Source organism: Rhinatrema bivittatum, chromosome 2 (assembly GCF_901001135.1).
Source record: "Rhinatrema bivittatum chromosome 2, aRhiBiv1.1, whole genome shotgun sequence".
NCBI classification, from domain to species: Eukaryota; Metazoa; Chordata; class Amphibia; order Gymnophiona; family Rhinatrematidae; genus Rhinatrema; species Rhinatrema bivittatum.
The window spans coordinates 37,691,542-37,714,352 of record NC_042616.1 but is presented as its reverse complement, the minus strand read 5'-3'; the positions used below and the strand labels follow the sequence as shown (position 1 = coordinate 37,714,352).

The window sequence follows — 22,811 nt, the reverse complement described above, 5'->3', positions numbered from 1 at the left end:
CAATTTTCGTATTCAAGCCCCTTCCCGGCGCGCATAGCCCGTAGAATCGCGTTTTTATGTTGGTAGTTCAAAAGTTTCACGATCGCAACCCTCGGCCTTGTTGCCGCTTCCCGTCTAAGGCCAAGTCTATGAGCACGCTCAACCCTTAGCGGGCCATGTGGCAAGGGGAGCTCCAACACTCGCAGCAGCCATTCTTCCAGAAAGGCAGCCAGGTCACGTTCCGCTATTGTTTGTGGCAAACCCACAAAACGCAGATTTGACCTGCAGGACCTATTTTCAAGGTCTTCCAGACGGTTGGAGTGTTTCAGGAGCGTGGCTTTGAGATGGTCAATCTCTTTTTGTGCAGCTTGCTGGCCGTCCTGCACATCAGAGACCCGCTGTTCTATAGTGGAACAACGTGATTCAAAGCCGGTTATGGAGGCAGTCAGCTCGGTCAGCTTATTTGAAATCATAAGTAACTCAGGCCCTAAGGCCTCTTTGAGCGCCGAACGGATCTCTGCTAATGCGCAGCCGAATTTGCATCCGGTACACCAGTCTCCTCCTCCAGGGCCTGCTCAGTCGGCCGGGTCTTCTCCTTTTCTCTCTTTCTTTGCGTTCCTGGAAGCCATTCTGTGGCAAATCAGCCTAACAATGATATCATGAAGTGAAAGAAGTACTTTGCACAATTTATTTCATGATGAGGTGTTTCAGATGGGGTAGGATGGCGGTGGAGAGGCCGAGAAGAGAGATCCCACATCTGATCCCCTTCACTGCATCATGTGATCTCCCGTGATTTGTTTTCTTACACATAGGTCCACAGGCCTGAAATATGAAGTCACACGTCCATACATTTCTTTTTTGCCCAGCTTTGTCTTTCTTCAGAGCCTCCAGCATAAAAACGTGAACACTGAACACAAGCTCTTCCGCATCCTGAGATGGAGGCGCAAATTAGTTTACAAAGCACATGCATCAGCGAAGACTCGCATCAATTCCTATAGCCTAAGAAGGCCAAAAAAAAAAAACCCTCGAAGTCCTCTGGCCTGACAGGAAAGGCCCTTTCAACACCACCGGCACCCATACAGCCTCCTCCCAGCCCCAGGACCAAGTCAGTGACTGATAGCCCCGTCCCTCATCAAGAGAGCCTCCAGCCATTCACTTACATTGATTTACACACCATGACACCTATCATTGCAACTACTACCCTATTTTTCATACTTCTCAATGCACAATCCATTACAATTGGTTATTTTGTCATAGAAAACACAACACACGTCTTTATAAGTAAATAAGTTTTACTTATAAGTCTGAGAATAAGCAATATAAGCATTCAAGATTAGAGTTTGCATTAAAGAATATATACAATGATACTTCCCCTCACAGTTTCCAATGTGAGTCTGATATCTCTTTCGAAAGATGGACATACCTTGTTGGAAAACCAGGAATAGTTCATCAGGCACTTCATTAACCACTGTAATGTTCAAAAGCTTTTCCTCTGATCTGTTCTCTCTCTGATTTCAAATAGTTAGCTTGAAGTTGGTCTTTTTATGTTAATTCTGCTGACCTTTGTCCTAGTTTCAGTTTTTTTCATGTGTTCTTGAGACCCCAACTATCTGTCCTTATCACATCAGCAAACATTTATAAGTGTGGCTCAATTACTACTGTCCTGTTTTCCCTGAAATCTGCACCATTCGCCTCATGGGTAACTAATGATCTCATGCCTTGTTTCTTGTTACAAACAGGTTAAGAAAAATTGCATATTTATTCTCAGAACTTATAGGACTTATATCAGATAATTAAACTAGTAATATTAGTGATTCTCTGCCGCGCTAATTTCTATTGTGGTACAAAGTTCTTCATGTAAACTAAATAAGTGCTTAAAATAATTTCCCACAATGCTACAGTCCTTTTCAGTTTTTCTTAATTTTTCATTATAGAAAGTTGTGTTTCAGTCCTATGGGGAACCTTAGATGATCCTTACTTCTTGTTGTCTCCATGAACATTTATTCAATGTGATTTCTTTGGTGGATTCTAAGGAATGACTTTTCAGTGAATCATTTACCACACTCAGTACATAGAAATAGTTTAACACTATTGTGAATTGTGTGTGAAGTTTTAACACATTCGGTGTATCTAACTGGTTTTACTCAAGTGTGGATTCTCTGGTGACTTCTTAAGTACCCCTTTCTAGTGAAGCTTTTACCACATTCAGTACAAGTAAATGGTTTCACTCCAGTGTGTATTCTCTGGTGTATTGAGAGGTATCCCTTCTGAGTAAAGCTTTTACCACACTCAGCACATGTAAATGGTTTCACTCCAGTATGGACACTCTGGTGACTCCTTAAGCATCCATTACTAGTGAAGCTTTTACCACATTCAGTACAGTTAAATGGCTTCACTCCACTATGCATTTTCTGGTGACTTCTTAAATATACCTTACTACTAAAAGTTTTACCACACTCAGCACATGTAAATGGTTTCAATCCAGTGTGGATACTCTGGTGATTCCTTAAATAACCTTTGCTACTGAAGCTTTTACCACACTCAGTGCATTTAAATGGTTTCACTCCAGTGTGGATTCTGTGGTGGACTGTGAGAGAGTCTCTGCAATTAAAGCTTTTACCACATTCAGTACAGGTAAATGGTTTCACTCCAGTGTGTATTCTGTGGTGGATTGAGAGATGTCCCTTCTGAGCAAAGCTTTTACCACACTCAGAACAAGTAAATGGTTTCACTCCAGTGTGGATACTTTGGTGACTTGTGAAGTGTGCCTTTATTCTAAAGCTTTTACCACACACTGTACACATAAATGGTTTTACTGCAGTGTGGATGCGCTGGTGACCTCTGAGGATTGCCTTGCAACTGAAGCTTTTATCACACTCAGTACATGGAAATGGCTTCAGTCCACTATGGTTTATCAGGTGGATGGAAAGGCCTGCCTTACTACTGAAGGTTTTACCACACTCATTACATGTAAATGCTTTTACTTTAGTGTGGATCTGCTTGTGCCTTCTGAGAGATTCTATGCAACTAAAGCATTTCCCACACTCAGCACATGAAAAGGGTTTCACTCCAGTATGGATACTCTGGTGCCTTCTGAGAGATCTTCTCTCTCTGAAGCATTTACCACACACAGTACATGAAAATTGTTTCACACTAGTGTGGATTCTCTGGTGCTTTCTGTGAGATTCTCTATAACTGAGGCTTTTGCTAGACTCAGAACATTTCAACGGTTTAACTCCAGTGTGAACTCTCTCGTGACTTCTTAAATAATCCTTACGGCTAAAGTTTTTACCACATTCAGTACAAGTATATGGTTTCACGCCTGTATGGATTCGCTGGTGGTTTGTGAGGTGTGCCCTGCGTGTAAAGCTTTTACCACACTCAGTGCACATAAATGGTTTTAGTCCAGTGTGGACACGCTGGTGGACAGTGAGGCTTGCCTTGCAACTGAAGCTTTTTCTACACTCCATACACATATATGGTTTCAAGCCCGTATGTATTCTCTGGTGGATTGAGAGGTGTCCCTTCTGTGCAAAACATTTACCACACTCAGTACAAGTAAATGGTTTCACTCCAGTGTGGATTCTCTGGTGATTTGTGAGCTGTGCATTCATTCTAAAGCTTTTTCCACACAGAATACATGTAAATGGTTTAAGTCCAGAGTGGATGCGCTGGTGTACAGTGAGGTTTGCCTTGCAACTGAAACTTTTACTACACTCTGTACATGTAAATGGCTTTAGTCCAGTATGGATGTGCTGGTGGACTGTGAGGTTTGCCTTGCAACTGAAGCTTTTACCACACTCAGTACATGTAAATGGTTTTACTCCAGTGTGGGTTCTCTGGTAATTTGAGTGTTTTGTCTTCTGACTGAAACTTTTATCACATTCAGAAGATGTAAATTGTCTCTCTCCTTTGTGGATTGTCTGTTGTGGAAGATCTGCCTTCCTACTGAAGTTTTTTTCAGACTGCGTAAAAGAGAATGGTATCTCATCAGTGTGCATTTTTGTTTGTTTTGAAAAGACTTTCCTCTGATAGAAGCCCTTGTTGATTTCATTACTTGAATTTTGTCCCTCTCCTTGGCAGAATTTTGGATGTTTTGTGAAATTTTTTTTCTGATTGAAGATTTTGTCACCATCAAGAGAAGAAACTGTTCTCTCTTCAGTGCAGCTTTTCTTGTATATTGTGAGGCTTGCTGTATTAAAGCTTTCTGAATGCTCTACACTTGTACACAGTTTCTCTCCTTTGTTGATTTTCTGGTGTTGCATTAATTCTCGCTTACTGCTGAAACCTCTCCCACACTCAGAACATGTAAAAGGTGTCTCTCCTGTGCATGTTTTCTGTTGTACCTGTAGCTCTCCCTTCTGAGTGAAGGTTTTTCCACAGTCTGCAGATGGTCTCTCTTCTGTGTAAGATCTCTGCTCTGATTTCAGAATCAGAAGATCCCTGAGGAATATCTCACATACATCACATAGACATCTGTCTACTGTTGTCTGGTTTCTCTGCTCTTCCATTGTAGGTGGGATATTTCTGACACTGTGCTCATATGCAGCTGAGTCTCCTATTGAATTTCTTTGCTTTACTTTGATGGACTGACTCCTGCACTTTTTTCCCCACTCAGAACAGGAAGAAGTGTCCTTTCCGTCTCCTGATTTCATCTTGTTCCCTTCTGGATTCCCACTGAGCTCCCCGTGATGTGTGTCTGTTTTACTGTGTCTGGGATCATCAATTCCTAGATAAAAAGTAAACACTGTGCATTACTGTAGGACAAGGACAGATTAATGAGTTCAGTAATACAATAACAATATTTCTTGTCGTCTTATTCTCCTGAAGAGGACACAGTGTGAAAGTTTTATAAGCACCATGTCCTAACATTGGCCTGTAACATTGTGTCTCGTTCTCTTGCATGTAAAAGAAAGGGACAGGATGCAGATATGTTCTGTTTCTGGTGATCATTGAGGACAATTTTCAAAAGTTACAAAATACAAAACAAACCTGATAATCAACTTCACATATACAAAACAAACAACTTAATTAGAGGCAAAAAAATCGTATGTGAAAAATTGTGAAAGTAAGTTAGCAATCCAATGAAAATGGCACAAAAAAACAGTGGCTATATAACATTATCCCTTCTTGATTCAAGAATGTCTGCTATCATCATAGTCCTTTCACCATTAGTGCAGTATTGAAATCACAGTGTTTCAAATTGTTGTAAAGGAATAAATAAGAATGTAGATATGCTCATGTATCCAAGGTAAAGGGCACATTTCAAGATTTGTGGGACTTCTTTGGACTTTGCCTTGGATACATGAGTTAAGTGTTCATGAGCATATCTACATTCTTATTAAATTCTTTGGAAAGACTTGAATCACTATTATTTCAATGTTGCACTAGCAGTGAGTGGATTATGATCACACCAGGTGGTCTTGAATCATGAAAAGGCAATGCTGTAGCCACTGATTTTTCTGCCATTTCATTTGATTGTCTACTCACTTTCACAATTTTTCACACTTTAAATCATGTCTTTCTATATGCTCTACGATTTTGAACTTGAGAATAGTTTCCACTATTTTTCCCGGCACTGAAGTCAGGCTCACTGGTCCACAGTTACCCGGATCGCCCATGGAGCCTTTTTTTAAATATTGAGATTACATTGGCCACCCTCCAGTCTTCAGGTACAATGGATGATTTTAATGATAAGTTACAAATTTTAACTAATAGATCAGAAATTTCATTTTTTAGTTCCTTCAGAACCCTAGGATGCATACCATCCGGTCCAGGTGATTTGCTACTCTTTAGTTTGTCAATCTGGCCTACTACATCTTCCAGGTTCACAGTGATTTTGTTCAGTTCGTCTGACTCATCACCCCTGAAAACCATTTCCGGAAAGTTTGCAATGTTTGGCTTGTCAGTGATACTGTCTGATTGTTCAAGAAATAAAGATTGTTTAAACAATCTACAAGATGTTCTGCAAATGGCTTCTGATACAATGAGCAAAATAATTCCATAATATTTCTAATAAATGTTGAAAGCAATGTGGTAATATAGGTCACTTGTGCTGGCATTGTCCATAGGTGAAAGCACTTTGGAAATTCATACAACAAAATTAAACACAGTATTGGTAAATTTACAGTGAATTTCTCGTTCTTCCAGGGAACAGGTACACAACATAACTTAGCAAGGCACTGCTTAATGGCTGCTAGATGTATAATTGTGTCTTATCTGAAATAAGATCTTGTCTTCCATACGGGATTTATTTAGTAAACTATAGGATGTGTATAATGTGGAAATAATTAGATAATTGCACAGTGGAAGAAGCTGCAGACTTTCTATAGACTACAGGAACCCTTTCATAAATTCTCTGGGAAGACCCGAGCTGGTTCTACCATTTCATTCTTTTAATATGTATCAAGGGATATCCGTGTGTGTTTATTTGCTTGTTGTACTTGTTCAATTCTTAAAAGATAGTTCATTTGAAAAAGGACAGGAACAAGGAAGTGACAAGAGCTCCCCTGTTCAAGATCATAAATCCTCAATTCCTTGTGTCTGCAGAACCTCCTTAATAACTAAAGCTGGTGGCTGGAAGTCAGGATAGCTTCTTTTCATGGCTAACAGAAAGAAATCAATGGATTTAAAGCACTTCTCTTATATCAGGAGCAGCAGCGAGGAGCAAAACAGCATGGCGGAGTCTGAAGATCGTGACCTGCCAGAGGAATATGGTAAGGCTGACGTGCTTAGTCTGGGCAAGGGAGAAAATCTTACTCGGGAAGACTTCCAGTCTGGGTCTCAAGAGTTTAAGAATGATATTGTTGCTATTAAGAAAGATTCTTGAGATTGTGGAAGAACTGCCTAGCGACCTCTTGGATAGAAGGCGGCACGAGGAAGATGTTTAAGCAAGGATAGAAGAGCAGGTGACAACAACGCACTTGCAGAAGTTTTAAGAAGAGCTTGAGAAAACTCATTCTCAGATTTAGAACAAATTAGAGGATCTGGAGAACAGATCACGCCAGAGCAAATTGTGCTTTACGGGAATTCTGGAGTCTCCCGATTATGCAGGATGTGACCAAGTAGTTATAAATATTAGCAGTAAGAGAAGGCCCAAAGGTGGATTTGAATATAAAGATTGTTACCAGAGGATGTGGTTAAGGAAGTTAATGTAGCTGGGTTTAAAAAAGATTTGGATAAGCTCCTGAAGGAGAAATCCATGAATTACTATTAAACAAGTTGACTTAGAGAATATATTCACTGCTATTACTTGCATTAATAGCATGGGATCTACTTAATGTTTGGGTACTTGCCAGGTACTTGTGTTTGGATTGGCCACTTTTGGAAACAGGATACTGGACTTGTTGGACCCTCTGACCCAGTATGGCATTTCTAATGTTCTTATATTCCAACATTTGGGACCACTGGCTGTTCCCATTTGGAGTTGCTTTTACTGTAAGTGTGGCCACCTCCAGAATAAAGAACTCGGAGGAAGCTACAAACGTGCCGATGGCAACAAGAACTGCAATGACATTTTCTCAGGAACCTGTCCCTCCTCCTCCACTATCCTAAATGGCAGCAGGTGGTTAAAGGAGGAAGGTGGCTTTGTGGAATTAAGGAGGTTCCTCAGCTTCTAAGGATGCTAACACCTGAATGAAACAAATGCAGTTTTGAGCTTCTTTAAGTATATTTCTATGGCTTCAACTCTATGCCAATAGCTCCCAAATCTGCCCTGGAGGACCTGCAGCCTCCAAAGCATGGAAATTTGATCTCCTGAAAATCCGACTGGCTGGGTGCCTCAAGGATGGCTTTGGGAACCTCTGCTCCATGCTGTTCCGTTTGGGGTCGTTTTTCCTACAATAACTGATTCTCTTTGTATGGCCTCTAAAGTGGGGTTTTGTTGGGATTTTCATTCTTTTTTGGTCCATGCTTGGATTGATGGATTTGCTGTATTCATTATGACTATTATTTAGGTAGGTACAGTGTTTGTTTTCACTGTTACAGACTCCAATGTATGGGCCATTCAGGATTTCATGATTTTTATTTATTTTTATTTTTTTATTTAGCTCTATGCTTGAAGCAATCATTCAAGGATGTATTGAATTCACTTGCAGTCTTACAGTGGGGCTCAGTCCCATGGCGCCATTCCTCAGAGAAGACGTGGTCTATCAGTTGGTGGACACAATCCATGGAAGGGAAGGGGCAGGAGGGAGTGGACAGGGGTGTGGGGATCTATATGACCATTGTTCAGCTAAAGCTTGATGTAGAAAGTTATGGTTGTCAGACTATGATTTGGCGGTATATAAGGTTGCAATAGAGGTGATCCTGAGAAGCACTGCGTTAATGCATTGCCAGATGCCAATAGGGATTGTTCTTTTTTTGAAGAGGTCTTTAAACTAGGATCATCGGGGATGGATGAACAAAACATTAAGGTAAGTAAAACTTTAAATACTTGTATCAAAATAGAAAACAAAGGGCAATATCTGGACAGTTATGTGCATTAAAGCTCATAGTATGAGAAATAAAATCCTGGATCTAGAGGCAGTCATGGAAAAAGCTAACTTGCATGTTGTGGCTGTCATGGAGACCTGGTACACAGAAAACCATGACTAGGATATAGTAAGCCAGCCTACAATCCATTCAGGAAGGACTGAGTAGGAAGAAAGAGAGGGGGCATGGCACTATATATAAAAAATATTAAAGCAACAGAATTGCATGACTTATGAGGTAAGGAGGAGGCACTGTGGGTTAATCTGGAAAAAGTGACAGGAACATCTATTTATAATGGTATAATATAAAGACCTCCCTTCACAGAGGGAAGAAATAGACATTGGGGAAGTCAAAATGGCAGCATGAAATGGTCATGGATGGCTGCTGATTTACTCTTTGCTTGCTGCTGAAAGTTTTTATGCTAATGTCCACCAAGAAAAAAGGGAATTCTGAGATTGCCCCTCCGAGACTCCATGCCCTCCCAGTCATCAGCCTATTTACTGCCTTTGTTTCATGGTTCCCTGCAGTTTCAGGGAATTTGAAAAGCCCTGTTGCAATTTCCACTGAGGGAACATTGGAATAACTAGGAGAAGAAACCGCACTTAGCTCCCTGGATCTCCAGCCACTGCCAAGTAAGGAACCTGGTGTCTTTAGTGGGTCTGGCATGGTATCCGGAGATGCGGTCACTGCTATGACCATGCAGGAGGGATCCCAAGATGTGTTAGCTGGAAGTGCTTCCGTGCTGGTAGAGATGGAGCCTGGGACAAAGGAGGTTTTGCAGCTGCTTCCTGGTGTTTCTTCAGGAGAAGCGGGTATCGCTTATTCTGGGCTTTCCTCTATGCCAGAATTAAGAACATAAGAACATGCCATGCTGGGTCAGACCAAGGGTCCATCAAGCCCAGCATCCTGTTTCCAACAGTGGCCAATCCAGACCATAAGAACCTGGCAAGTACCCAAAAACTAAGTAGATTCCACACTACTGATGCCAGCAATGGCAGTGGCTATTTTCTAAGTTAACTTGATTCATAGCAGGTAATGGACTTCTCCTCCAAGAACTTAACCAAACTTTTTTAAAATCCAGCTACAATAACTGTACTAATCACATCCCCTGGCAACAAATTCCAGAGTTTAATTGTGCATTGAGTGAAAAAGAATTTTCTCTGACTAGTTTTAAATGTGCTACATGCTAACTTCATGAAATTTCTGTGCATCTGGTGAGTCTCCACGTGGGCTACTTAACGCTGGCAGTGATTACACTGAACTCCCTATCAAGCTGATACAGTTCAGTGTTTTCGACGCTAGCTTTACCCCTTATTCAGTAAGGGGTACTCTTATTCAGTAAGGGGTAATAGCGCATCGAAAACACGCGTCCAACCCCCCCCCCCCCCGAACCTAATAGCGCCCGCAACATGCAAATGCATGTTGATGGCCCTATTAGGTATTCCTGCACGATTCGGTAAGTAAAATGTGCTGTCAAGCCGCACATTTTACTTTAAGAAATTAGCGTCTATCCAAAGGTAGGCGTTAATTTCTGCCAGCACCGGGGAAGTGCACAAAAAAGCAGTAAAAACTGCTTTTCTGTGCACCCTCCGACTTAATATCATGGCGATATTAAGTTGGAAGTCCCGAAAGTTAAAAAAAGTAAAAAAAAAAAAAAAGAAAACAAAATTTGAAATAGGCCAGCAGCTTGCGGGTTGAAAACCGGACGCTCAATTTTGCCAGCGTCCGGTTTCCGAACCCGTGGCTGTCAGCGGGCTTGAGAACCGACGCCAGCAAAATTGAGTGTTGGCTATCAAACCCGCTGACAGCCGCCTCTTTTTACCGCCGGCCCTAATTTAAATAAATTAAATTACTGTATCGCGCGCACAGGAGAGTGTCCTGTGCGTGCGCTGGAAGAGCAGGCGCTTGTCCACTCTCCCGCAATTTTTACTGTATCAGCCCGTATGGGATTTAATAACTATCTATGGGAAGTCAATCTCAAACTGTTCTACTAAAACTTCAAAGTTTGTCTCAAAAAATTGAATCTGTAGTATTGCAATATATGGGGCAATTAAAAAAAGAGCATGGCATCAAGATTTCAAGGTTGGAAAGTGGAGTTAAAAATCTTCAATCCCTTAATGCCATCAATGTTTCAGGAATGTGTGTGGCCCTTTCCAGATGGGTTGAGTATTGGAAAACTGTGAGAGACATCTTAACCTGCAGTTTTTTTAATTTTCCAGGGTGTTGTGTGAATTGCCTTGAGTGACACTTACAAAATATTTAACTGAAGTTCTTCATATGACAGAGGTCGCTATTCCTTTAATTAATAAGGTCTATTTCCTTCCTTCCACTTCTCAGCAGAATTAGGTTTCTCAAGCTTCCTTTGAAATGTCTAATTTAGCTCAGTTCTTGGAAAGCAGTAACACTGAATGGAGGACTGGAAAATAATCCCAGAGTTTGGGGTTCCTCAAGTGCAACAAATGACAACCTTGTCCCTGCAGTTTCAGCATCCTATTCGAAGTAAGGAAAACCCTGTCTCGAAACCAACCCCAGGTATTCCAAACTCTGCAATGCAGCCAGTTTGCTCTTAGCAAAATTCACAGCCCAACCTAGCACCTGCAACCTCAGCACCACCTTTTGCACAGATTGCGGGCCCAAATAAACAAAACCCATTTGTTCTGGGGAAATCAATTTGGGCATAATTAACTTCAAACAGGTAGCTATAATTTTAGAATAAATGTTGACATCCTGATTCAATAAGAATATAGGTCTGTATGAGACAGGCTGTGCCAGGTCTTTACCAGTATCGTGATAGCCCTCATAGTATCCGGGACATGCTCCCTTTCTATCATATCCTCATATAAGATTTTTAAGGTTGGTACGAATGAATCTTTAAGAATTTTATAAAACAGCAAGGGAAGGAAATCTGGACCTGGCAACTTATGTAAGGGGAGTTCCTAGATGATAGTACTGATCTCCATTCCGGTCAAGTCATCCTCAGATAACTGAGGAAGTGATAGTCCATTCAAGAATTCGGCCATCTTGTCCAAATCCATCGGCTCCGTGGAACATAAGAGGTTTACAGAAACCACAAAATGCTTCCCCTATGCGCTTAGAATTCATAATCCATTCCCCCTTCATCACTCTTAAGGACCGCAATGAAATTTGAGCCCCTTTTAGGTTTAACCAAATTAGCTAGTAATCAACCAGATATATTAGCATATTTGAAAAGTTTATGTTTGAAAGCAAACACTGCACCTACAGATTTCTGATGAATTAAATCATTCAAAATTTGCTGCGTATGCAGATATTTGTCACACCACTCAGTCGAGTGGGTCTGGTTCATGTGAAGTTTGTAATATAACTTTCGTTCTAAATCTAAAATATCTCTGGTGTCTTTTTTTTTTCCTCCGTGCAATTTTGTAGCTTATAAAGACTGCTTGAAGCACAGCCTTAGCTGTTTCCCAGAACAGAGCTGGCTCACTGGCAATGATGGGCATTATACTGTGTATATTGTTTCCATTTGTTAAGTAGATAATCCTTAAACTCTGTATCAGTATGTAGCCACCCTGGCATGCGCCAATTGCCAACAGGGCCAAAGGAGGTGGCAGAACCCAACTCACACAGCACTGGACAACGGTCCGAGATAACGAGAGCTTCTATTTTAGTGACAAGAACTGTATCAAACAGACCAGGAGACAACAGAATATAAACAATCCGCGACTCAAGAGTCATGAGCTCTAGCACAATGAATAAACTCCCTATCACCGGGGTGTAGCATCCTCCAGGTGTCTAATAAATTCAGAGCATCACATATAAAGGGAATACCTTTACTTTGGGACAATTTAGGTACTTCCGCTGAAGTACATTTACCCAACTGAGCACCCCCGACACAATGAAAGTCTCCTCCCAAGGTCTTCGATGCCGATCCGCACTGAGACACCTGAGTGACGATGTCAGAGGAAAAAGAGTGAGAATAGCAATTCAGGGCACAAATCGATGCAAGTGTCTTACCAAATAATGTCCCCTGAATAATGATTTATCTCCACTCAGTACCTCGAAGGGTATTTTTCTAAGGTAAAGGAGACTTTCTTGTGAGGAGGATGGCCCAGCCCACTACGCTGAGAAGACCCCGATGAGAAGAAAATCTGGTTGAACCCTCTTCTACGCAAGTTCAAAATGTTCGGCATCCATCAAATGCGTTTCTTGCAGAAACACAACACAAAACAGCCTGCATAATTCAGAATCTAATTTATGGCGAAAGAACCGAACGGTTAAATACAACCATACGTTTGCACATCCCACAAAAAAAAAACAAAAAACTTGAGATCAGCGAATATAGGACTTCTGACAGTTCCAACAATAAAATCTGCCAGACTCGGCCACGTAAGGGAACGAGTAATATCAATAGCAGGACCAAAGGTGTGGAATACACTACCAACGCCATTGCGATTACAAGCAGATAAGAAACAATTCAAGGCAGAGCTAAAAACATGGCTGTTTAATTGCGCCTATACAGAACACGAGTGACAGGCACCTGCAGGCTTAACTTTTCTTTCTTTCAGACATGTTTTAAATTATATGTTAAGATAATAAGGAAGCCTAATGTTTTGTGTGTTCTTAATATCTGCTTTTAGGAAGAGTAACGTATTATGTTTTCTAGATTTTGAATTTCATCTTAACAGGTATTTTAGACAATTTTCTGTACTTTTAATTATTTTAGCTGTTATTACTTTTATTGTATTATTGTATTTCTCTTTTCAATTGATTGCAAACCGTTGTGAAGGCTTTGCCGATGCAATGGTATAGAAAAAAACCCAAAAACCATAAACGCCACGCTATGCTGCAACCTGTTAAGGTGAGACAATACATTTCCCCCCCCCTTCATGGGAGAGCCTAAGCCAGCCACATTCCAAGAGACAGCCACTGTGCACACAACTTAGAGAAGATGAAAACCGCTGCCCACTATACCAACCGGACCACTGCCTATATAGGCACCCCTTCTCGCATAATGAAAAAGTACCATCCTCCCATACCCATTCAGAACACTTACCAAAGTCCCTCCAAGGAATCCCAAACAAATGCAGCAAGGGAAAAAAAATAACGATAAACAGCACCCAGGACAACCCGCAATAAAAAAAAGAGTCTGCCTGCTGACACTTGTGAAAGAGAAAAAAAAAGAAACCTCTGAATACAGCTGCAGCTGTGCGTTGACACCGTACGATAGGTATTATTGCTAGAATTGCCGCAGCGAATCATTTCTTCTGATGTGGATCTCTCTGTGCCTTCTAGCTCTATGCTGGTGTGAATGTGCGTGTTTTAACAGAGCAGAAGGAAAGTGTGTGTGAGTGGAGGAGAACATGGTTAAAAGAGGATATACAAAGGGAATGGCTCCTAATGAGGAGATTCAACCGAGGTACAGCTTGGGATACACAAAAAAAGATAAGGAGAATGAATGAACAAGGAGTTGAAATGTTCACAGTGGCCGAGTGAGGGGTCTTTTGATGCTGCTGTAATTCCAGAGCTCATGCACGAATTATCTTCTTATAGAAGCCATACCATGTATCCTGTTGCTAGGGGGGATATTTCAAACTCTTTCTGGATGAAGTCTACGGTACCAATATGACTTTCAGTTACATTTATCACCAAAAAAGACATGCAAAGGCAGTTTGTGTAAAAGAATTTTAATTCTGCTCTTACCATAACTGAAATTTTAACCCTTCCTCCTCTTACCCATCCTTAATTTCCATCTGCACAGAAATCCTTTTTCCCTCCTTTGTTTTTAGAGCTACTGAGAATACCTCCTCATCAACTTTTAAATCATGCTTTGGCTACACTATGAATGTTTTATGTACATTTCCTGTTTTCCTCTGATATCTGCATAATTAGCCTCCTGATTAACTGCTCTTTCATATATCTGATCTCAGGACTTGTTGTTTGTTACAAGCAGGCTAAGAAAAATGGCATATTTATTCTCAGAACCTATAGGCCTTGTATCAAATAATAATATTAGTTTCAGCTCGTTGATGTGCTAGAGCACGGAGATTATCCTGGGTAGCTTTCTTAAGGGTTTCTACTAAGGCTTGTAAACGCAGGACAGCAGTAGAGAGACGGCCAATAGCATGTATGTTGGAAAATGGGAACCATGCGGAACCCATCAGTCTACGGCGTTCCTCAACAGTAATAGGTGTGAATCGTAAGGCATTCTGACTGCCCTGATCAGACAAATCCAGAGAGGGGAGTTCTAAGTTTTGCCGTTTATGACGGGACTTGTATGTCTGCTTCTGCAGGGGAAAAGCAGAAATAGACAAATAAGCATACACAGGGGTACATTTTCCAGTCCCATCAACAGGAAGAGTTGCTTAAATGTTATTCCCTCGACAAGAGAAATACACAGGAGCTGAAATACGGACGGGATGGGAAATGAGCCATGAAAACTGAAGTCAAGAATAATCATGTTAATAATAAACCATTCTTCCCTCACCTGCAAGCATGACACATTGTTATGGGATGGGAGTTCAGTGTGATTTTTTAGTATTGAAGCTACCTCACTGGGTTACCTGGTACCGCTGGAATATCTGGTTACGATATTGCATAGTACCAGTAAAAATATTAGCAGTCATAGCTTGCCATAAAAGGGTGGTTAAGGTGGAGCCCATGCAGTGAAAATATTGAATAAAAATCATGTTCAGCATCCGTGGGGTGTTATGATGGTCCCATCTTTACTAAATTTAAAGGTTTCTCTAACAAAATTTAATTGTGTGATTATTTGATATCTAACAGATTTTGTTTGCAAAGTTTCCTCCTTTTACAGTTTGTTTCATTTGTATGTTTTAGGACTTTTTTGCCTTTTTTTAATGAAATTTTCTTCCAGTAATGTGTTCAAATTTTTTTTTAACCAAGCTACACTAACAGCTTTCACCACATCCCCCAGCAATGAATTCATTGGCTTAATTATGTGTTGAGTAAAAAAATATTTTCTCTTATTTGTTTTAAATGTACTACTTAGTAACTTCATTGTATATCCCCTGGTCCTTGTACTTTTTGAAAGAGTGAACAACCAATTTGTGTTCACTTGTTCTATTCCATAGACCTCTATCATATCTCCCCTCAGCCGTCTCTTCTTCAAGCTGAAGAGTCCTAACCTCTTCAGCCTTTCTTCATATGGGAACGTTCCATCCCCTTTATCATTTTTGTTGCCCTTCTCTGCACCTTTTCTAATTCTGTTATATCCTTTACCAGACTGCCACAGGGATACAAACATAGCCCAACCATGTCATGAATAGGTCGCACAGACATTGGAACGGTTAAATCCCAAGTTGCCGGGTTCCTTAAAGTTACATCATTTTGTAGACCAGCGTTTCTCAACCGGTGTGTCGCGACACACTAGTGTGTCACCAAACACCAGCAGGTGTGTCACGTCTCCCAGTGTCCCACTGCCCGTTGCACTTCCCTTCTCACTTTTTCCAGCCCCCACGGGCCAATTGGAAGCCTTTCTTCCTACCCTTATCGTCCAATGGGAAGCCTCCTTCATTCTGCCTGCCCCCACGCAGGCCAATCGGAAACCTCCTCCCTTCTACCTACCAGTGGGAGAAGGAAGAAGGGAGGAATCCTTTCATTGACCGGTGAGGCAGGCATCGCCTAGCCCAGGGGTGGGATGAGAGAAATAGCAGTTTCAAACTCCGACGAAGCAAGGCCACCGCAGCCCGTGGCGGCGAAGAGGCAACCTGACCCCGACCGAGGCTACCCTGGGAGCCCATCCCATGGTGGCGAAGAGGAAACCCGATGCCAACGAAGCAAGGCCACTACAGCCTGTGGTGGCGAAGAGAAAACCCAACCCCAACTGCAGCCACCACGGGAGCCTATTCCCATGGTGGCGCAAAAAGAAGGCCTGCCGGAGTAAAGCCGCAGTGGAACCGGAGCCCATCCCTGCATTGAAGAAAGAATACGTTTTTGGTGAGAGCGGGTGTGTCTGTGTGTGAATGAGTGCCTGGGTGAGAGCTGGTGTGTCTGTGTGTGAATGAGTGCCTGGGTGAGAGCTGGTGTGTCTGTGTGTGAATGAGTGCCTGGGTGAGAGCTGGTGTGTCTGTGTGTGAATGAGTGCCTGGGTGAGAGCGGGTGTGTCTCTGTGTGAATGAGTGCCTGGGTGAGAGCTGGTGTGTCTGTGTGTGAATGAGTGCCTGGGTGAGAGCTGGTGTGTCTGTGTGTGTGAATGAGTGCCTGGGTGAGAGCTGGTGCGTCTGTGTGTGAATGAGTGCCTGGGTGAGAGCGGGTGCGACTGTGTGTGTGAATGAGTGCCTGGGTGAGAGCTGGTGTGTCTGTGTGTGAATGAGTGCCTGGGTGAGAGTTGGTGTGTCTGTGTGTGAATGAGTGCCTGGGTGAGAGCTGGTGTGTGTCTGTGTGTGTGAATGAGTGCCTGGGTGAGAGCTGGTGTGTCTGTGTGTGAATGAGTGCCTGGGTGAGAGCTGGTGTGTGTCTGTGTGTGAATGAGTGCCTGGGTGAGAGCTGGTGTGTGTCTGTGTGTGAATGAGTGCCTGGGTGAGAGCTGGTGTGTGTCTGTGTGTGAATGAGTGCCTCGGTGAGAGCTGGTGTGTGTCTGTGTGTGAATGAGTGCCTGGGTGAGAGCTGGTGTGTGTCTGTGTGTGTGAATGACTGCCTGGGTGAGAGCTGGTGCGTCTGTGTGTGAATGAGTGCCTGGGTGAGAGCGGGTGTGTCTGTGTGTGAATGAGTGCCTGGGTGAGAGCTGGTGTGTCTGTGTGTGAATGAGTGCCTGGGTGAGAGCTGGTGTGTCTGTGTGTGTGAATGAGTGCCTGGGTGAGAGCTGGTGCGTCTGTGTGTGAATGAGTGCCTGGGTGAGAGCTGGTGCGTCTGTGTGTGAATGAGTGCCTGGGTGAGAGCTGGTGTGTCTGTGTGTGAATGAGTGCCTGGGTGAGAGCTGGTGTGTGTCTGTGTGTGTGAATGAGTGCCTGGGTGAGAGCTGGTGTGTCTGTGTGTGAATGAGTGCCTGGGTGAGAGCTGGTGTGTCTGTGTGTGAATGAGTGCCTGGGTGAGAGCTGGTGCGTCTGTGTGTGAATGAGTGCCTGGGTGAGAGCTGGTGTGTGTCTGTGTGTGAATGAGTGCCTGGGTGAGAGCTGGTGTTTGTCTGTGTGTGAATGAGTGCCTGGGTGAGAGCTGGTGTGTGTCTGTGTGTGAATGAGTGCCTGGGTGAGAGCTGGTGTGTGTCTGTGTGTGAATGAGTGCCTGGGTGAGAGCTGGTGTGTGTCTGTGTGTGTGAATGACTGCCTGGGTGAGAGCTGGTGCGTCTGTGTGTGAATGAGTGCCTGGGTGAGAGCTGGTGTGTCTGTGTGTGAATGAGTGCCTGGGTGAGAGCTGGTGTGTGTCTGTGTGTGAATGAGTGCCTGGGTGAGAGCTGGTGTGTCTGTGTGTGAATGAGTGCCTGGGTGAGAGCTGGTGTGTCTGTGTGTGAATGAGTGCCTGGGTGAGAGCTGGTGTGTGTCTGTGTGTGAATGAGTGCCTGGGTGAGAGCTGGTGTGTCTGTGTGCGCGAATGAGTGCCTGGGTGAGAGCTGGGGTGTGTGTGTGTGTGTGTGTGTGTGATAAGGGTACCATCAAGCTAGGGTGAAAGAACATAGTACAGAATTTCATCTTTTTAAGACTTTCCTCACTCCAAATGATGTCAAATCTTCACCAAGGTGTACTGTGCTGTTTGTATGTCTCACTCTACATGCGAAACTGGCCCCTAAACCACCACTAACACCTCACCCTGATCTATTAGGTGGGCTTCCTATAGAGAGATAAATACTTCCCTACTGTGAGGGCCTTGTAGATACACTCTCTCTCTCTCTCTGTGTGCGGTAACTAAAAACTTTCCATGAACACGCCCTTTTTCCTTATTATGGGCATTATCAATGCGTTAGTTACACTTTTTGATGAATCTAGGAGTCAATTTCTTATTCAAGGTACTAACTGAAGCTATTTCTAAGACATCCCAGCAGTCTTGATCAGAAACTTCCTTTGGGGATACGCTCTTGAAAAACACTGGTAGGGACCTTTCAAAATCCTGCTCACCACACCTATAGCCATGAAAGTAAAGACAAGAAAGCATGGATTCACACATCACATGTTAAAGCTGCAGCCCAACACCAGGATGAGAAGGAGACGACATTATTGACAAGAATGAGAAGTAGATGAGTAACAGAGGAGTGACACTGTGAGAGGGCCCCGTAGTGTGTGTTCCTGCATAATAATCCATCTCCTCAGCCTGTTGCCTTGGTAGAGTGGTTTGAGTTTAGAGCCCCACGAGGGTACTCCTGTATGCTGTTCTCCTCATTAATAGGTTAATACCAGAAGCATATCCACATCTTATAAACACCTATGTTGCTTTCATTATGAACTGGGCCAGCTCCTTCAATTTAACTAACTGTTGGGTGTGCATGCAATCTGGATAAATAGCAGTCGGCCATTTTATTCCTCTCCTTGAAATAACAAGGCATAACACCAAATTAAAACACATTCATCCATCCATATACACACTAGTTAAAACATACTTATATGCATTATTTCAGAACAATCCCAGGTTTAATATAATTGAAATCACATTTATGACGACATTTATGAAATATCAATATGGTTCTTAGAGAATAATGGTTTTGCAAGCTGCTATTGTTCTGAAATAATGTATATAAGTATGTTTTAACTAGTGTTCATGTGGATGGATGAAAATGATTTAATTTAATGTTATGCCTTAAGTATTTTGAGGATTAAAAATTGGTTTGCAAGCATTTTCAATAAAGATATTTAATTATTAGAAATTTTTCTCTCATGCAATAGATGAAATGTATGTAAAAATATAGTGACCTTGGTTACTGGGGCTCCTTACATGTTTTTCTATTGTAACAATATTGGGGACCCATGATTAAGATATCTTCAATATAATTTATATTCAATTGTTTTAGAACAGTTCTATACCCACACACACGCTCTATTAAACAAATTAATAACCTAAATTTAACCATCACCTCAACCAATGTACCTCAAGTTTATGAAAGGCTATGTGCAGAAAAAGTCTGGTGGTCCTCAAGCATTCAAACAAAGAAAGAAGTCAGAAGAGGTGGCAAATGGGGTATGAAGTGCTGCTCTCCTCCTGCTAGGGGAATGGGGAAGAGCATTGAGCCAGGGCTGCACCTACTGCGGCACACAGGACTTTCCCACAGTGCACCAGTAAAGAAGCTCTGTCTGTGACTGCTGCCTGTAACAGAAACCCTGCAAGTGATTACAGAGCTCTCCAGAGGAGCTGGTGAAGGGGTCTCTGCACTTCCCAGCTGCTCCTTCCACTCTTCCTCTCAGCAGTTTTACCCCGGTCCCTCTTATTCCTGCACTCACCTGAGCAGCTGCTTCTCCCAGTTCCTCTTTCCTCTGATCCTGGCTCATCCCTGATGTACGGCTCTTCCCCTCGTTCAATGTGGGAGATAATATCAGGGGTGACAGTCGGAGAGCCTGATCCTGGAATAAGAACCATGAATTAGATTTCTCATCACTCTGGGTGCGATGCCTCCAGATTAGAAAGTTTTTCAGCAGAAAGATATTGATCTGCCAAAGTGAACAAAAATATTAGAATCCTCAGTTACAGAAGCCCTGCAGGTCTTAGAAATATCACATACACCCCTCTGTTCATCTTTTCAGTCTAGCCCCCACTATGAAGAGCGCAATATATTATCAATCTCATAATGTACACCAGCCTCATTATCTTTTATTTAGATACAATAGGCAAGTCCGTGCCCAAGAGGACTAACAACAGAGGTCCCCAAATTCAGTTCTAGAAGGCCAAAACCTAATCATGTTTTCAGGATTTCCACAACGAATATGTATGAGATCTATTTGCATGCTCTTCATCTATTGTATGCTAATAGATCTCATGCATATTCATTGAGGTAACCCATCTGGGGGGGGAGAGGGAGAGAGAGAGACACTAAACTTGAGGTAGAGGTATTCGTGAAGGGGTTAGGGGCCACTTTGACATTCAACGTACGAACAGAACAGTGGTCCCCCAGTGGTTGTATGCAGGAAATACAACAGGTCTGGCACGTATCGCAAAGTGTGAAAACGTTATCGCAATTTGCGCTAAGCTCTTCGCATAGGTATTAGTGCAAATTGCAATAAACTATCTATTAGCATAAAACATGCCCCTTTTGCTATTGCATGCGATACTTATCGCATTTTGATAAATCCAGGCCTAAGTCGGTACCTGAGGAAATGTAGAGTGAAGTGATTTTCCTAAGTATGCAGTGGGATTTGAACCCAGGTTTCCCTGTTTCTCAGCGCTCTGATCTTACCATTAGGCCAGTCCTGTACTACACCATCCACTGCATATTTAGCCCTACTTCTATATCTCTTCCTCTCCCATAAAGTCCCATCTTCACAGCAAGGATCCCACAGCCACACTCTCTCCTTGGCATTTCCAAATGTGATCCCAGAGTCTAAACACTAGGTGTCACTGTAGAACAATGACAAAGGCTTCCCTCCCCTGTGGGCTGTGCTGCAGCTTACAGCCAACTGCACTGTGTAACAAAGCAGCAAACCAGAAGCTGCAGTATACAATTCCAACCCTCCTCAGCTTCCACAACATTAGCTACTTCTCAAACTGCCCCCAAGCATTCATAGCTTCTCTCCACCAGATTTCACCCCCTTCTCCCCTCACTGAATGTTCACCCCTCTTCCGTGCCCACAAATCATTCCTGCCTGTCTGGAGCTCTGGGTGAATCCCTCATCCCTTCTCAGCTGCATCAGACACCACCCAGCAGAGAAGACAGGAGGGGGAGGGGCTGGGGCACGGGACAGAAGCTATTCCCTACTCTTTACTGCTGCTGTGTGAGCTACTGACACAGCCCTCCTCTCTTGTCTGTAGTGCTGCCTGGTTGCTGTGAGGATAAAAGGGAGGGCCTGAAGTAAGGAGATCCAGAGCACTGTCCAATGGAGTCAGGTCTAGCATGATCCTGACCCCCTAACTTCATCAAGGAAAAAACGCACAGCACACTGGTTGAGATGCACTGTCCAGAACACCAATACATTTCCTATTGGTAGAAAATAAACCCAATAGATACCCATCCCTACACTTATTAACGTACCTTTCTTTTGCCTTTTTTTTCTTATTTTTACACCAATTTAATATGGACTTGTAATGGAAAGTATTACTATATATTTCTTCATTATTTCCTCTGTCATATTCTCATGTAATACTATATTTTCTTGGTTCTTTTATTCATGTATACAGTATGCTTACAATTTCAATGAAGATATAATTTTTTTTTTAAAAGAAACATCTCAGAAAAATAGGTAGTAGCAGCAAGATTGAGGCATTCATATTTTAAAATGCCCCTTACCCAGGGAGCTGAGCATCTGATAATTGTCCTTCATCACAGCTTTATAAAGCTCCTTCTGCCCTTTATCTAAATCCTCCCACTCCTCCTGGGAGAAATAGACAGCGATGTCCTCAAAGGTTACTGGGACCTGAAACACAAACCATAAACACACTCAGCACCTTCTGCATCCCCTCCATCAGGAGATCTCCCAGTACTGGGGCTCAGCAGGGCAGGGGGAGTTTTCGAGTGTAAATAAATCACGATCATATAACAGTCCCAGAGCAGGTTTATATGAATAAAAACCTAACGACACACAGAAACCAAGGCATAAAGTCTCACTTTGTTGGACTTCTCATCTCTCTCCTTACACTCCTCAAGAAGGTCCGAAAGTGCCTTTTCTATACCCCAGGTCTGCTTAGGATCCTATTAAAGTCAGGGCTGACTCTGCAATGTCCCAGCTTAGAAAGCTGCAGCAGGGTTTGTACAGAGCGGGCAGGAAGTTGGGGGGCAATCTCCTACCTGAGCAGAAGCTCCTGCAGGCATTTTCCTCTTTGCGTTTGCTACTTTCAGGATTAGAAACGAATTGAGGGCTCTTTCTCAGGCTGGGGTACAGCCAAGTGTTTGCCTTTTGCAGTGCAGCTAGAAGACAAGTTAAAGGGCACAGAAGGAGATAGATTCTTTGTAGCTCGCTCTTAAGTCTGCAGCACATGCGAGTTCCTCTTCCTGCTGGGCGCAGCCTGATGACATCACACAAAAAAAGAAAGAGGAAAAAGATTTACACTGAGCACTGTCACTGCGGGGTGGAGTCTTTTCTCGTTCTTTATGAACATTCATTGACTCAGGCTTCCATCAGGGCTTTTAGATAAGATTACCGAATCACACTCGGCTCCATCTCCTTTGGTATTGACCCTTTCCTTGCTTGCATTAGCAGCTTACATCATTTATTTGCCTCAAGCTTTTCCAGCAGAAGAGCTCAAAGCATGTTACAGCCTCGTATGAGGTCTACAATAGGCACAGTAAACAT

General features: G+C 42.8%; 1 protein-coding gene across 1 annotated transcript; it reads right to left on the bottom strand.

The window, feature by feature from the left end:
- Positions 1-1,269: 1,269 nt before the first annotated feature.
- On the bottom strand, positions 1,270-22,518 carry LOC115083851 (zinc finger protein 665-like). The gene is made up of 4 exons (XM_029587886.1): positions 22,307-22,518; positions 21,809-21,935; positions 19,812-19,931; positions 1,270-4,708 (listed from the first exon to the last, which is right to left on the bottom strand). Exons 1-4 carry the CDS (start codon positions 22,328-22,330, stop codon positions 2,124-2,126), a joined length of 2,856 nt encoding a protein of 951 aa, XP_029443746.1. The 5' UTR covers positions 22,331-22,518; the 3' UTR covers positions 1,270-2,123.
- Between the last annotated feature and the right edge of the window lie 293 nt (positions 22,519-22,811).

What these genes read in the sequence shown, in the direction of transcription:
- LOC115083851 (XM_029587886.1), bottom strand. Translation starts at nt 22,330, where the DNA reads ATGCCTGCAGGAGCTTCTGCTCAG. An exon ending in TCAGATGCTCAGCTCCCTGG is followed by an intron (nt 19,932 to 21,808) that starts GTAAGGGGCATT and finishes TTCTTATTCCAG; the next exon opens with GATCAGGCTCTCCGACTGTC. An exon ending in TGGGAGAAGCAGCTGCTCAG is followed by an intron (nt 4,709 to 19,811) that starts GTGAGTGCAGGA and finishes CTTTTTATCTAG; the next exon opens with GAATTGATGATCCCAGACAC.